At 36.7% G+C, this 17,449-nt stretch overlaps 2 protein-coding genes and 1 long non-coding RNA gene across 8 annotated transcripts in view; 1 reads left to right on the top strand and 2 right to left on the bottom strand.

Moving 5' to 3' along the window:
* rnf19b (ring finger protein 19B) overlaps window positions 1-3,050 on the bottom strand; it is a 44,345-nt gene extending 41,295 nt beyond the window's left edge. For all 5 annotated transcript variants that reach the window (XR_015945223.1, XR_015945222.1, XR_015516028.2 and 2 more), the window contains exon 1: window positions 2,803-3,050. The gene's annotated coding sequence lies outside the window, so the exon portion shown is untranslated. The remainder of the gene's footprint in view (window positions 1-2,802) is intronic.
* A 62-nt stretch (window positions 3,051-3,112) lies between these two features.
* Window positions 3,113-15,499, top strand: LOC147832612 (uncharacterized). The gene is made up of 2 exons (XR_015517032.2): window positions 3,113-3,217; window positions 15,224-15,499. It is a non-coding gene; the product is annotated as an uncharacterized LOC147832612 (long non-coding RNA).
* ak2 (adenylate kinase 2) lies at window positions 5,707-13,377 on the bottom strand. Of its 2 annotated transcripts, XM_087293958.2 has the most exons (7): window positions 13,200-13,377; window positions 9,995-10,120; window positions 9,787-9,897; window positions 8,596-8,690; window positions 7,930-8,002; window positions 6,385-6,580; window positions 5,707-5,910 (listed from the first exon to the last, which is right to left on the bottom strand). In XM_087293958.2, the coding sequence occupies exons 1-7, from the start codon at window positions 13,296-13,298 to the stop codon at window positions 5,903-5,905; spliced, it is 708 nt and encodes a 235-aa protein (XP_087150084.2). In that variant the 5' UTR covers window positions 13,299-13,377; the 3' UTR covers window positions 5,707-5,902. The 2 variants fall into 2 exon arrangements, with proteins under 2 accessions (XP_087150084.2, NP_997761.1); NM_212596.1 differs by having other exon boundaries at window positions 5,710-6,580; window positions 13,200-13,356.
* Window positions 15,500-17,449: the final 1,950 nt, after the last annotated feature.

Below are 17,449 nucleotides of genomic sequence, written 5' to 3' on the forward strand. Positions count from 1 at the left end.
AAATATAAATGTACACATTTACACAAGTAGACTCAATGATGGGCCAAAATTCTGTGGATTTCTGCGAATCAGATTCCGTGTGGACCTAGGTATGAGTATGAATATGATATGAATTCAATGAATTGAATTAAAGTCTTATGCTGTTCAAACCAGATGCGGCACCTACGAATGAATCTAGTTATTCACATGTAAATAGACGCGTGAACATTTTGAGTTTACTCGCTTCATTCACACGGCAAATTCACTTCAAAATAGTCTACCCGGTGACTCTAGAATCATTGCTAAATGGTTAACTTATTGAGAGATTAGCTGCATTTATCTGCTTTAGGAGGGCTGAAAAACACCGTAGATTCATTCGGCGTCGTGTCTCAGTACACTAGATCCTTTCTGTGAGTTCATAAACTCCTCCAGAAACTATACCTGGATGATGGAAGCTTGCAGCGGTGCTTCTGACTGAGCTAAGCCCAGTTTGATAAGCTGCTGTCCGGTGTCGACAGGAGGATTTCCCCTCGGGACACCAACTGCAGGCTCTACGTCATAATCACGCCCAAACTAGAGCAAGCTCCTGATTGGTTAACGTGGCGTGAATGTCCGCATTTTCCAACTCGATCGAATCGTCAAAAGTGCAAAACACGAATCGCATCATTTATGTGAAACGCCCGCGTCTTTACATTGACTTAACATGTAAATCACTCGCACTTGACGCTTCATCCGTGTCTAGTGTGAACACAACATTAAAGCCAATAGGTTCAACTTAATTAACAGCTTCATTACTATGGATTTCTTTGTGGGTCTCGTTATTAATATTTGGCTTAGTCAACGGAGGGACAGAAATCTCTCTGAATTTATTACAAATATCTTCAATTGTGTTAGTTTGAAACACCATGAGGGTGAATAAACAATAGAATTGACATTTTTACATTGAACTAAGCTAAAGATCGGTCCAAATTTTGATCCTCCACTGTAAGAGTTTTCCAGCAGGAAGTACTGGCAGACGGACTGACTAACTAACCCATTAGAAGAGTTGTAATACTTAATGAAATCTCTTTAAGCTGTGAGTCTGTGTGAGTGTCTGTTCAGAGCAGGTGTTGCGCTGATTCACGTCCCCTCCGTGCTATAAGAACCAGACTGTCTGTTCTCCAGCTCATCCCACATCCTTTACCCGATCCTCATAGCAATCTCCAATAACACTCTAATAACATGATCACAAATACCTTTTACGTAGATTCACAAGCAACACTCAACACTAACACTACTGTGCGGCATTTACAGGCACTGACAACAACAGCTAAAACCAGCCACGGCTTTCTTGTGAAACCTAAGATCTCGATTTTATCAGTTCTCGACAATCATAGGGTGGTTTACTGTAAAAAGAATTACCCCAACATTTCAGAAAAACAAGACAAGACTGGAATTAACCTCATGTTTGGTGAGGCAAAAGAAGAATTGAAACTCAAGTTGTACTGTGCATTTCTGTCTTACACTAGAAGGAAGAGCTAAAACTCCCAACACGTGTACAGTTAGTTGCTCAATGAGTTTATGACATACTGTGAAGTTAATGACGAACATGTACACTATTTTTGGAAAGGTGTTATTGAGGAAGTAACACCACAAAGAGTGTGTTTTTGCCAGGGTCAACATAAAACTTTGTTTGGAAAGCAAGATATTTGGTGGAAAGAACTTAAACAGGTCATTGACTTCCACAGTATTTTTATGGTTCCTACTATGGATGTCAAAGGCTGCTTTTCCACCTAATATTCTTCAGATTATCTTATTTGTTTTAAACAGAAGGAAGAAGCTTAAAACTGGGTGAATTATCCCTTAATATGTTTATATTAAATAAATTAAAATAACACTTATGGAATATTATAGTAGTGTTTATTATAACTAATTTATTTGAGCACATCATTTTTACTTATGAATGACCCACATAATCTGTAATCAAAGATTACTGCTGTAAGGGTGGAACGACTTGTCAATCACATAGAATTGATCAATAGTAAAACCCCAATGATACACTCAATTGCTGATGGACAAAAGTTGTTCTAAAGTCCATTCCTACATTTCCTTTTCTATTTAGGTACCATTTTATATATACACACACAGGGGGAATATGTTCATTGATAATTTAAAATACTCTATTTAATGTATATATCCATATTAAATATTAATATAGTGTAATTGTGCAGTTTCATTTACAGAATTTCTACGAAGTATGTTGTATACTGTAAACTCGCTGACTTTTTTTGTCACATCTATAACGCATGTTTATTTTCCTCATGTAAAATATAAAAAGATTTTATCTTTCTGATCCCATAACTCTAAGGGGAGTTGTTTTGGAAAATATAAACAGATGTTTCAATATAATGTTAACAAAGACTTTCTCTGTCAATTTATGTTTTGAATTTTTACTGCAAATGTCACATCCATAATGCTGAAATTAAGCAAATATATTATTTATAATTAATATTTTTGGTGATAAATGTGTGTAAGAGAATAAATTTATTATTCAATTTTGACATTCTCTGAGTGTTTATTAAATCACAATTGTTTAAATAAGCTAATTCCTTTACTGTAGGGCAATTTTGTGGTATTTCTGCCTTTTAACAACAGTGTACATTAAAATAACACAATGCTGATTGTATTCAAGCAGCCAGTCATCCAAACAAGATATGTGCTATCATACATGGAGATATCAAAACATTTTGCCAGCATCACGGTAGTTTTACATCATATAATAACAGGTAAACTGGGTGAGAATTGTCCATTGTAGCGATGACGGCGGATCTGTAGAGCACTTACCGTCCTGATGATATCTGATAGTACAGAAGCAGAACAGGGCGGTGCGCAGTGAGATTCGCTGCTTTTCTACAACCGTCACATTCAACTAACTACACTGTAAAGCTAACAAATGTAACCCGAGAGCTCTGTGCTACAGCATTTCCCCGACCGTCAGTCCGCGGGGAAGATTTCAGCCCTTTTTTCTGGCTTGAACGTGATATCGCTCAGATTATGTCCGCAGCTTGATTCTCTTTTCCATTCACGTCACCGAGGAAAGCCCCTGCGTGTGACGCCACTGGCCTTCGAGTGATAAGCTCCGCCCATTTACGTCAGCTCGAAACGGAAAAGGTGCGTCGTAACGCCAAAGTTGTAATTTGTTTAGCAAAACACGGCCTTCAAACGAGTCTTCAAAACAATTTCCTGAATACCAGAGCACGTGAGTACAAGTTAAACGCATACACATGTTATAATACAACGAAACGCATACAGAAGCGGTGGCTCAGTAGTTAGTGGTGAGGCACTGTCGCCTCACAGCAAGAAGGTTGCTGGTTCGGATCCCGGCTGGGTCAGTTGACGTTTCTGTGTAGAGTTTACATGTCCTGCCCGAGGTTTCCCCCACAGTCCATATTAACCGTAGTGTATGTGTGTAAATAAGTGTGTTTTCCCAGTACTGGACTGCAAGGAAGGGAAGGGCTGTGTAAAACAGATTTACAAAGGATAAGTTGGTGGTTCATTCTGCTGTGGCGACCCCTGATGAATAAAGGGACTAAGAATGAACTTGTAAGAGGTTAACCAGCCAAGAGGCCTCATACTGTGAAAGTGGACATTTATAATTCTTAAACTTGTTTCAATAGTTTAAAGACTAATATTAAATAAAATCACATTCAATTAGGTTTAATTAACAGTTTAATTAGGATAAAATTGGGCATTCAGGAAGTTATATCAGGAAGTATATATATATATATATATATATATATATATATCCTACAATTTTAATATTAAGCTTTTGAAAATGGAATGAAATAGTATTGCTTTTGTGTGAAGGTAGGTTATTGAAAATAGCTTTAACTTAGTATAAAAAATAAAGGCCTATGTAATGTCTTTAATAAAAAAAAAGTGTGTATATGTATGTTTATTTATAATGTTGCTTGGAAAAAACTATTTGAAAACTCCCTGATGCATCTAGTTGTTTCCATGATCAGGGAAACCCAGCATTACACTTCATACACTCGCACTTCCCTGATTTTTGCTCCAAAATTGTAGCATTGTAATAAGTTTCTGAAAACTTTCAGTAAATGCCCATCCAAAACCTGCCCGACTGTAGTTGCTGACCACATCCATCACTTTATGACGACTATGTACACTACCTGACAAAAGTCTTGTCATGATTCCCAGTTGTAAGGGCAACAAATAATATCTTGATTTCTAGTTGATTGCTTGGAAAAGTGGCAGAAGGTAGATTTTTCAGACGAATCATCTGTTGAAATCTGTTGAAATCAAATCATCACAAATACTGCAGAAAACCTACTGGAACCAGCATGGACCCAAGATTCTCACAAAGATCAGTCAAGTTTGGTGAAGGAAAAATCATGATTTAGGGTTACATTCAGTGTGGGGCATCCGCAGAGCCTGAGGTGTCAAGACATTTGTGCTGCCCATCACATTACAAACCATAGGAGAGGGCAAATTATTCAGCTGGATAGCGCTCCTCATACTTCAGCCTTCACATCAAAGTTGCTGAAAGCAAAAGTCAAGGTGCTTCAGGATTGGCCAGCCCAGTCACCAGAAATGAACATTATTGAGCATGTCTGGGGTAAAATGAAGGAGGAGGCCTTGAAGATGAATCCAAAGAATCTTGATGAAATCTAGGAGTCCTACAAGAACGCTTTCTTTGCCATTCCAGATGATTTTATTATCAAGTTATTAGAGTCATTGCAGGGATGCATGAATGCAGTCGTCCAATCTCTTGCGAGTCAAACACAATATTCATTCTTTTCCCACTGCACTATGACTTTATATTCTGTACTGTACATTATTTCTGTTAAGTGACAAGACTTTTGTCATAGCAAAGTCAGACCTTACTGCCCCAATTAAATTAAGGCGTGATCACATTTTATTTTGGTAAAATAAGCGTTATCTAGAGGCCTTTGCCTTTCATATAATTTATGATGGCGTATCCTGTTTATTCAGTCACCTTATAAAAACCCCTGCAGACTCACAATCATCAGCCTTTGCCTTTGAATTCAGCGATCTTAAAATCTAATTGACAGCAGGCCCGGATTGGCTAATCGGGAGGACCGGGAGAATTCCCGGTGGGCCGGTCCGTTTTTTGGCCGCGAGGGCCGGTGTCCCTAGTTCCAGAATCTGTCGCTTTCAGCAGTCACACTTTTTAAAAATTATTTATTTATTTACTTGACCACAGCCTTCTTATTCATTATTTTACCGCAGCTCTGCTCTTTTTATCTATTTTCTCGTAGCCTCGTGAGCAGGATGCAGCCTGCAGGTTAATGATGATATAACTAGATAAGTCACCATTCAACGTACAGCTGTTGTGGTACAGTGGTTACCACTGGTACTGGGTTCGGTCCTTGTCTGAGTAACAAATTTTTTTTTTCATTTTTATTGTTAAGACATAATACTGTAAGGGTTGTTGAACATTTGAAGTTCTAAAAGAGCTGTTTTCTCAAAAAAAAAGACATGATAGTGTAATTAGAAACTGAATTGGAAATAACCTTATTTTAATATAGTCAGTGGTGAACTGAGGTGGGCCGGTCTGAGGCTTGAAACTCCAGGGCTGAAAAAGATTCCCACCCCGGCCCTGATTGACAGCCAATCCACAATACCACATCACTGACCTATTTTTATTCCTTTTGATAACTTAGAGGTAAATATGGAAAAGGAGAATTAAAAAGAATCAACACTGCATTGTAATGTAGTAGAAAATATTCTCCAGTTTATTGGAGGTCATCAACTGGGTTTCAGTCGAATCGGTGTTCATTACAAAACACACTCACTACATGGAATGTTCAAAAATTAACATCTGAGACACTTCCAGCGTCCCCTTTTCCCCCCCATCCATTATTTTCACATCTGGTTCAACCTGGATGGGAGAAACTGGATTTCATACAGCTGCAGGAAAAAAAAGAGAAAGTTCCAGACGTAAATTAATGATTCACAGACTGATAAACATAAGCAATAAAGCATTTAATGATTAATTTCTTTCATTCAATAATGTAACCAGGCATTCATACGACCTCTGGTGGAGATCGTGCATTACTACAAGACTCAAGACAACCAGAAAGTCTTAGTAATTATTACATTTCATTTAGTGTAAATGACATAACCATACCTTTTTACAGGTGTCTGGTTAGAGAAAAAGCGCTACAGTACCATCGTAAAATGAAGGCTTATAAACAACTGAATGTAATCCTAATCAATGAGACATTACATTTAGTTTGAGTTTTACAATCAAATTTATTATTGATTTTTTTCCTCAGAAGAGCCATGTTTTGCCACAAAGCACGAAATGAATTAAATGATTATAAAGCATACAAGGAAGAGGAGATGCAGAGATTATTTAGACAAAATAAACGAGATCTTTACAGGTAGCAGCAGAGAAGGCAGCGAGGATTGAGGCAAAGACGAGGTCGGTGGACTGAGAAGCATCGATGGCGGTGTGCAGGCCGCGGGCGCTGTAGTACTGCACTAGAGGAGACGTCTGCCTGTGGTAAGACTCTAGTCGAGAGCGCAGAGTAGTTTCATTATCATCACTACGGCGGATCAGAGGTTCTCCGGTCACCTGTGGATAAAAGCCAAACATCACAACAGTGCTGCTCATGGGTGTCTTGTCCAGTGTTGGGAAAAGCGACTTTAAAATTAATGCATTATGTTAGCTCATAAAGCCCAGAAGTTAATGCACTGATATAAACCGCAGTAGTGGTCTGGGGATCCCTGACTTCTAATCCCGACTCATGGACCTTTCCCAATCCCATCCCATCCAACATTTCCTGTCATCCTACTGTGCTATCAAATGAACGTAATGTTATGTGTGTTTATATAGCACATTTATTGTTTATGGCCATACACCTAAAGCGCTTCACAATCATGGAGAGGGGGTCTCTCACACATCTACTTGGATGCTATAAAAGCCATGGGACAAAGTCCAAGGGCCACAGAGTGACCACAGAGAGTCAAGACCTTGGTTTAACATCTCATCCAAAAGACGATGCTTTACTGACAGTATAGTGTCCCCTTCACTTTACTGGGTCATTAAGACTCACACAGGCCACAGGGTAAGTGTTCCTTAAGTGGCCTCACTAGCACCACTTTCAACAGCAACCTAATCTTCCCATGTGGTCTCTCATCCAGGTAAGCCCTATTTAGCTTCAGCGAGTAACCGGTCTTGGGCTGCAGGGAGATATGGCTGTGATAAAGGCAAAAAAAATCTTTAAATAAATAATTATGCATTATTTCTTTTAAAATGTAACTAAATATGGTATTTAGATACTTTAAGGAACGTAATGGACTACTTACACTTGTTAAATTAATCTAGGCTGGACATGTTTGTTGATGCTTGTTACAATATATAAAAGTGAATATTTTTAAATGTAAAGCCCTGTTTACACCAAAAGTGAAATGTAAATTGAAAAGCAGAAGCAAACGTAAACTCATGTGTATAGAGTCGAGGCGCAGTTAAAAAGCAACCTTTGTGGATTGCATGAACAGTATGCATGGGAAAAAACCTCTTCAGGAATAAATATCCCGAGTTTCCATTTAACTTTTTTTAATCATTTTAAGGGTACTAAAGAATACTGAATCTGTTTTTGTGCAAGTGTGATGAGGAAATGCATGCTCACATTTTAGTTAAAATACAAGTACTATAAGAATAATATGAACAGATATGCACAACTCTCTCACAACACAATGACAGAAGAGCTCCTCCTATACAACAATTGGAAAACCAATGTAACTGCCGTTATTTATTTATTAATTAATTTTTTTGAAAAACTAAATGCAGACATATTATTGGAAATGTGAAAGTAATCGATTACTTTACTAGTTACATGGAAAAAAGTAATCTCCTAACATAACTTGTAATGAGTTACCCCAACACAGGTCTTATCAATAAATGAAGTTTTGGTTTCTTACATCATCCTTCATGTGCTCCTTGGGAGGATGAAACTCTTCATGATAAGATCGCCCGCTGGGCTGATGAATGAGCCTGAGGAGCGACAAAAATGAACTTTAGGTTTATTCTGATCATTTAATCACATTATAATAGCCACCGCAAGCTCACATTCAAGAGCATTAACGTACGATCAACAAATGATCTCTAGTGCCAAGTGACTGCCCAAATTTGATTGTTTTTGTTTATGTGTTGAACTCAGATATACAGCGCAATATAGAATATATTTTGCCACCGATGTTGTATTGAAATTTCAAGCAAGAATATCATTTCCATGCTTTACAATTCCTACCAAAAGGAAGAAGGAAGACCTATATTACAGATCTTCTCTTTACTCATTCTCCACCTAATTTTCACCTTCTGTTAAACCCAAAAGGTATTTTGAAGAAGGCTGGAAACAGGTAGCCATTGACTTTCACTGTATTGCTTTAATGTATTGAGGAATGTCAATGACTCTCAGTTTGTAATTTTCTTCAGAATATCTTATTTTGTTTTCAACAGATAAACTCACATATTTGCATGGTTTTGGGTGAACCATCTCATTAACAATGAAGATTTTAGAAAGGTGGTTTTTGGGTGATTGCTTCTAATCTAATGGTTCACACTTACAGGACCCTCCATGCTCTTACCTTCCACAGATCCTGCGGACCAGCAGGGAGTCATCGACAGAGAACTCAATAACAGAGTCCAGTTTCTCACTACGCTTCTCCATGAGGTCATCCAGCTACAAATGAGAAACAGCCAAAAATTGTTAATTAACCCTTGTGTACTTTTCAAATTGACTACTCTTTCATTATGTTCAAGGTTGTTTTTAACCTATTGACTTCCATTAGAACAAGATTTTTTGATTGCAAAGCCATGACACCAAATAATCATGCATTTTGACTGTTGGGAACAGGTAAAAATGTTAATTTTACTCTTGATCATCAGTTGGCACCATTAAACCTTTAGATAGGACTGTGCAAAAAAAGTTTTAGATTTTATATGGAGTTATAGGGAGTAAAGCAAGAAATTATAGTGTGCATGCATAAATACACATACCATGTTTACTATGTACTGAGAGCTGTAATGTAATGTATTTTTATTTAATGCCATGTCAGCAACCAAGGCTATTTTCAAGGCAAGAATATTTCAATAATAAATATATAATTAAAAATTAACAAACAAATGAAAACATAAATTAAATACAATTTATTTTACGCTAATACATGATAGAAATTCTACAATTTTCCTGGTCACTTTGCTAAAAATGTCCTTAATAGAGTTCATTTCATAATAAAGCCTTCTGGAATCATTAAAAGCAGGACAGTCCAGTTCTGAGAGGAGAACAGCTTATTTCTTATTTTCTCAAACATATAAAGCGCACAAAGATCTCTCTCAGACCTTATACTCCATATAATTTTATGGCAGGAACTAGCTTTTTTTTGCACTGCAACTGATGATCAACAGTAAAAATTACAAGTTTTACCTTTACCCAACAGGGAAAAACCAGTAACAATCAAGAATGCATGATAATACAGTGTCATGGCTTTGCAATTAAAAAAAGAAATGCATTATAATGGAAGTCAATGGGGCAAAAACAGCCACAAACATAATGAAAGGGTACTTAATAGTTGAATTGTTCAAAGCATTTTTCCAAAAGATGCAAGTGACAAAATAAGCAGAAATCATTCCATTTGCTGAAACACTGAGAAAGTTGTAACCAAATTAAGACTCAAAATTACCCCAGGGTGGATGAAAACATCCCCAACAGCACACAAATGTTAAAGGTGCATTTTATACTCAATTGGATGCTCAATTGTTTGCAGTAAAATCCTCACCATTTCTGCTTGTTTGACGGTGCGGGGAAATCCGTCCAGCAGGAATCCATTCTTGCATGATGGTGTGTCCAGGTTGTTGTCTATGAGCTCCACCACCATCTCATCACTCACCTAAAGAAAATGAGAGATGAAGAGAGACTCAGCATTTATTCCATCCAAGTAGCATATTGGACTAAAAGTAATGTAAATATGGAAACATTCATTTCACCAGTTTGCCTGCATCCATGGTTTCCTTTAGACGCTGGCCGAGCTCTGAGCCAGATGCCACCATAGCCCTCAGCATGTCCCCAGTAGCTAAATGGCACACGCAGTATTTCTCTGCAAGCTTGGGTGCCTGTGGGGTGGAAATTTAACAAATTATAGAAATTAGACGAGAAACAGGGTTATAAAATAGTGCATATATGAACAACTGTAAACAAGGGGTGAAACAGATCATGGTTGATCCGTGATTCATATGGATCACAACCCCCGGTTCGGAACACACGTGACCCATGGATTAATAATTATTTTTTACATTAATCCTAAATTTGTACGATCACAGAAAGATCGCCTCTCTTGCATTTAAATCACATGTATGAAAGTATTTAGGGTTTCCTGTAAAATATAATGATGACAGAAGAAGTTGTGGTAGGTTATGGGATGTGGTGGGTTTCATTAAAGGTGTTTTCTGTCACTAGTTTAGCATGCATTAATAAATTCAGTGTGAGCTGCACCATTAATCATTCAAAGATCGGGATCTCAACACCCACGCAACATAAAATATAAATGATGGTGATTTGCATATGTTTATTAAATCCTTCAAATCGCTACATTCAAATCTGAAAACGCAAGAATCAAGAGATTCATTGTTTAGTCTTTTGAGTTAGTCATGAAGTTTCAAATAGTCAATAACACAGAAGTACTGGGATAACAGTTAGTAGTTTAGATCGAACCACTGATGTTTAAGGTAAAGATTAAAATCACTGTCATATATGCATTTAACAACGTTCAAAAATTAAAGCTGTAGGCAACAACTGCATACTTTCATCAATAGGTGGTGACAACCAGCCACCAAAAATAAACCACTGAATAATTCGTCAAAAATTATCATCTAGCAATGAAACATGAAGATTTATGAGTGAATAACTAAATCATTTATTGAATATGAGACTAAAAATAAATATGGGTTGAACAAATTATGTCAGATTTCTACATTTAGTGTTATCAGTAACAGTAGTAGTAGTAGTGATTTTTTTACAGAACTGAAAATGTTACTATTTATTTTTATTTACTGATTATATCTTTATTTTATTTATTATTATTATTATTAAGTTCTATGTTCTGTTTGTTAAAACCAAAAGTGTCTTGCAGTAGTGTTTTTGTAATAAATGGAAAGCAAATTATATTTGTCTCCTCCCCTTTTTACTGGTCTGAAAAATGGTCCGATCCATGACTCAAAAACCATTATGTGATCCAAACAATGAGATTTGTGATCCGTTACACCACCACTGGGAACTATTAATCTCATTCACAGTTATGTTGCAAGCACAATCATAAGCCAAGTTTTAACTGTTGACTCAAAAGTTGCCTAATATCAGCAAGCAACATTACTAACCAGGTATCTTCTGCTGAACTATCTGCAAAGCTGATATGCTTCTTCTAGATTTATTTCGGTTGCTCAACAGGACAGAAAATTTTGTTTGATAAGGTTTAGAAGTCCAACCCAAAATTATGACATTTCAAGCCTGTGTGATGTTTTTCTTGGGTGGAACAGACATCTTTAATAAATGACAGCTTCATTGATCAATCATTTTCAGTGTATCCTTCAGAAAAGTCTGTCATGTTTGATTTGGTCCAAACTTATTTGACTTTCTTCTGTTAAACACAAAAATAAAGATATTTTGAAGAAAACTGGAAACCTTAACTTTAACCATTAGTAGTTAGTACAAATTAATACAAGTTAATACTAACCTTTGATAGTATTTGGAAGTCAATGGTTTTCTTTGAAATATTTTCCACAAGGTTTAACAGTAGAAAGAAACTCAAAGGTTTGGATTGGGGCAAAGTTGGTTTTATATTTGCACATTGGTTCATTTTTGACCAATGACAGTTTGTGACATGCTACTTTGAATATCGGGTCTTAAATCGAAAGCAAGTATGACTTCAAAACAACATCAACTTCAATGAATTGACTGTGAACAATGTTGTAGCTTGGTGTAAATTTCAAAGAATACTTTTCTGAAATTATATTTGGAAAGCTAAAGTCAAAATATGCGAATATCAAACCAACTTTACATCAATAAGGTTTGGAACCACTTGAGGGTGAGTAAACAGTGAGGATATTTTACATTTTATTGTGTATGAACTACCCATTTGACAGTGTGTCCGAAGCTGTCAATAGTCTAATTCAGTCTTGCTTTTGTTTATCACAGAATAAATAAACCCATACAGAACTGGAAATAAATACAAGGTGTATCGTTACATGAAGACAGAACTTAACGTTACATATTATCAGAACTGACATTACTGAGTGAGCTATCATTCCCAGAGCACGTTTAGGTAAAGTTGGTTTTCTATTTACACATTCAGACTTCCTCCTCTATAATATAATTTCAGAAAGTATTATTTGCAAAATCTAAATAGTGAAATCACTTTAGCAGCCAATGACTACCAAAGCACAACAATGTTCAGTCAATTAAACAGTCCTCATGCTGTTTTGAAGTCATACTTGCATGTAATTTCAAACCGAATATTCAAAGTAACGTTACCATAGTAAACAATATAGGGAGCATGTCACTAAATGAATGTGCGAATATAAAAACAACTGTAGGTTACTTCAATAATGTTTGGAACCACTTCAGGGCAAGAAAATAGAGAGCATTTGTACTTTTTTGTGTGAACTACACCTTTAACAGTATATCCGAAGCTGTCAATAGTCTAATTCATTGTTGCCTTTGTTTATTACAGATTAAATAAACCCGTACAGAACTGGAAATAAATACAATGTGTAACGTTACATGACGACAGAACTTGACGTTAACGTTACATATCATAACTGACATTACTGAGTGAGCTAACGTGTCATTCCCAGGAAAACAGTGAGGTAAATTTGGTTTTATATTCACACATTTAGACTTCCTCCTCTAAAATATACTTTCTGAATGTATTAATAGCAAATTCTAAATAGTAAAATCATATTAACAACGTATTTGACTATTAAAGCACAACAATGTTCAGTCAATTAAATAAGGCCAATGTTGTTTTGAAGTCATACTTGCATATGATTTCAGACCGAATATTCAAAGTAACACTACTATGGTAAACACTGTATAGAGCATATCACTGAACTGAATATAAAACCAACTTCACCTCAATAACCCAGAGCACTATCCCGCTTCAGAATGAGCCACGCGGCCCTTTGGATAAACTCTCACCTGCGTTCCCTTCCCCGCGCCGGGCGGCCCGAGCAGAATGGCCCGTATGCCTTTCCGTATACCGGAGACGGTATCGTCCTCTTGTGTGCTAGGGGCCATGGCTACAGCTTCTTTACTAACTAAACACACTTCTCTCCACTACACACTTTGCGTCCACTAACTCTCTCAGCCTAGAAAGGAAGTGGTAACGCCTCCGTTTGCTGAGTATGGACTCAAAACCCCGCCTTCTCTCACCAAACTAATGATCTGATTAGCCAAAGGCACGCCATTCACACAGAACGCAAGCTCATTGGATGAAATCGAATGCCTCAGTATCACATAGCATCCGGATTTTGGCCTAGAATGACACATCGCACTGGAGGATCAAGATGAGCAGGATTATATCACAGAGCTTTAGATAAGGCGGAATGAGATATCCGTATCTAAAACGACACCTTAATGGCTATATCAGAATGTTCAAAGGTTGTTATTACGCGTTTGTTCTTCCGACTTAATTGATAACTTTATATTAACCACAGATCATAATTTGGAGGTCTTTTAACATTTTAAAACCTTTCATCAAAACCACTGAACAACAATAAAATAAAATATTTTGTAGATGAATCGAATCATTACTGTTATTTTAGTGAAAGTTGAGTGCTTTAGGATGTAAATTGTTTTAAATGTGATATATTGTATATGAGATATAAAAAAATGTGTAATTTTAGCTTTATTTTTGTGTGGTTTATATTTCTTTTAAAACCACAGTACTTTAAGAACTCAACTTGAAACATTCCAATATTTTCGCTAACGGTTCATTCAGCATTTAATATTTTATTTAACAGTTCTGTCTGGTTCTTGAATCTAATTGGCCGGTAGCCGTCCAATATCCTGCCAGCAACAGCACTCGTCCAGCCTCTTAACCCTTCACCCTTGTGTATTACTCTGCCCACATACAGCAACAAGCAATTAACCAATGGGCATTATAGGCACAGGCCCAGGGGCCTGTGCGCACTTGGGGCCCCTGCGAAGAAGGGGGAGGGGGGATGCCAATTTTGGAGTGTCTATTTAGGCTAAATGCAAATAGCGCACATCATTGGAACAAGCTAATTGAGTGATTCCCGCCCATCACCATTTCATTGACAGAGACAACATAATTAAGGAGCACAACACACAGTAGCATGATTGGCGTAGCTCATAAAGTGCATGGCAACTTGTTTTGACGAGATCATGAACCCGGTTCGAGTCCAGCGTCTGATTAACTCATTTTTCATTTCCCCCCACTACATATCAGATTTTGCCTAGTTTTCATCACGAGCAAGACAAGTAGGAATCATTAATAAGTGTGTGTATTATAGAAGACTCAGATTCATAGAATTGGATCCAGGGGTGTTTTATACATTACAAGTGTGTAGAAGTTATACATTAAAAATACCCTTAAACATAATTTTTTTTGTACTGCTTCAGTGAACTTGAACAAGTATCTTAAAATCTATTCATTTTCACTAGTTGTATTAATATTTTTTTCCGAAGTGTGCTTTAAAAATGAGTTAAATCTCTGTAGACTAGAAATATATGTACTGTATATCATTTACTTTAAAAATGCAGGCAATACATTATTCATTCATTCATTTTCTTGTCGGCTTAGTCCCTTTATTAATCTGGGGTCACCACAGCAGAATGAACCGCCAACTTATCCAGCAAGTTTTTACGCAGCGAATGCCCTTCCAGCCGCAACCCATCTCTGGGAAACATTCACATACACTCATTCACACACACACTCATACACTACGGACAATTTAACCAACCCAATTCACCTGTACCGCATGTCTTTGGACTGTGGGGGAAACCGGAACACCCGGAGGAAACCCACGCGAAGGCAGGGAGAACATGGAAACTCCACACAGAAACACCAACTGAGCCGAGGCTTGAACCAGCGACCTTCTTGCTGCGAGGCGAACGTGCTACCCACTGCGCCGCCACAATACATTATAGATTATATTATTTTAAAAATATTATGTTATTCTTTTTTTTTTTTAACATAGGGGTGCGACCAGGTAGGAGCCCTACAAGACAATTTTGCCCAGTGGCCTCTGAATTCTTAATCCAGGCCTGAGCAGAGGACCTCTTTAGTGACAAATATCACTGCTGTTGTGCAAAATAATATACTTTTGAGGCTTTTTTTTTTTTAGTCGAGAATGTAGTCGTTTACATTGCAACTAACGTAGACTAACATTATTCTGTACACAACAATTTTCCGTATAGATGACCTTTAAACACCAATCTCTGAATAAATACTTACAGGTCGTAGACAAGCTATATATCTGTGTAATCTGTCTTCTTTCATCCTCGATCATTACAGAGACTCTCCTACCAAATGTTTTCGAAAAAAATCTGTAAGTTTGCTACGTCCACCTAATGCGCTTGAAAATGAACATCGGGCAAGGTCAAGGTGAGAGTCGCTTAGGAGAGAGACATTTAGAGCAAGAAAAAATGCATTTGAATTAAATTTATGCAGAATGCAGTTTTACAGTGATATTTGAATGAATATCATGTTATCACAAATTGTTAAATAAATGACCATTTCTTGAATAAATATTTTTAAATGGGGATATTTAAACGTCAGTTGTGAGTGATAACCACTTTGCAACTCCGCCAGAGAGAGGCTGACAGGCTTCAAACGCTATTTGCCCATAATCTTTGTGCATTGATGATGTTTCTATTCATAAAAGGTCAGTTAAGTTACCGTGAACTTGCATGAATTTAATGTTCTAATATTTTAAATTGCCACAAGGTAATAAAATAAGCATGATCTAAAGCTTTAATAACGGTAAGGTTCTTTCATGACAATCTTTCATAAAAAGATATTAAATATAACATTAATTTCAAGTTAAACACAATAATAGTATATTCTGACATAAGTTTGAAATATGACTTCAAACAATGACCATTTTTGCAGGTGAATTATGCGCCCTGTACGGAACACTGTTAATAGCCATCATCTTCCGTACACATCCAAAGGTGGTACTTTTCCCATCTTTTGTCAAAAACTACTGGTCCAAAAGACATCAACCAAAATTTGGATTGTGCAATAGGTATTCACCCAGAGAATGAACACACAAACATGCTTATCTGGCTTCCAATGACGGAGAAGTGGTCGTTTGAGTGCGCAGAAGAGCGGCAAGCGTATGGAACATAGTTAGTCAGCTTTATTCAGTTTATTTATAAGGATAGTGCCTAATTTAAAATGTTTATATTTTCTGCATCTTTGAGCAAAGACAGTTGACGATGTTATCCATAAGATGGCGACAGAGACCCTATAACAAGCCCTAAAAGAAAACAATTTCAAACTACAGCTGATCAAATCATTATTAAACAGGTAAATGACTTTCTAAGTTGATCTCTCTCTTTTGTATGTTTTTAAGTAATATTGTGATCTCCCGATTACAACAGAGAAATACTGGGAAATCTCTGTAGACTGATGGCATTTCATGCCGTTCAGCCTTATAGTCTTAAAATGTCCGCTAAATCGCCTGTTTTGTCATTACATTCGATATTATGCTAGAGAATCAAACAATAGCTCTAAAATGATGTTGGTGAAAGAGCAATGGTTTCTGCTGTTCTGACATCAGCTGCAGAGGTGAATGAATGTCAGAAGTGGTTCCTCATACAACAGTTTTAGACTCTGTTTGATTTACTTTTTAAACAAAATTATGTTGTCCAACTGTAGTATAAACACATTATAACACTCGTAGCAGTGCGATATGGCTGTATATCTTCACTGGCGGGACACTAAGGCACGCCTCACAACAGTGCCGGCATATTCAGGCACATCGCACTGCTACTCGTGTGATATTGCTTATTTAGCTTTTAATTAACAAAACAGCCTGAAGTAGTTTAATAATAATAATAATGATAATAGTTTAACAATAATAATTGTTTTTAAATCGCCTTTAAAATAGCCATTTTTAAAAGTTTGCACATTTTCTCATTTGTGACTAATGTATGGAGCACCTTTCAGATCTCAAAAATACTTAGAAAAATGTATGTATTTTCAGGGTATGAGATTTTTAAAAAGAATATTAATGTTGCATTGATTATGCTTCATTAGAAATGTGCAAGTTTAGCATGTTAGAGCAGTCATAAGATCAAATCAAAGGAATGCTCCTAAACTCTATTCACTCCACTGGGTTAGTACAGCTGATTCTCAGATTATGTTGATTGATATAAATATACAGATTTAAGAGACATGCAGGTTTGACACAACAGTC

Source organism: Danio rerio, chromosome 19 (genome assembly GCF_052040795.2).
Source record: "Danio rerio strain M-AB ecotype USA chromosome 19, GRCz13ab, whole genome shotgun sequence".
Lineage (NCBI taxonomy): Eukaryota > Metazoa > Chordata > Actinopteri > Cypriniformes > Danionidae > Danio > Danio rerio.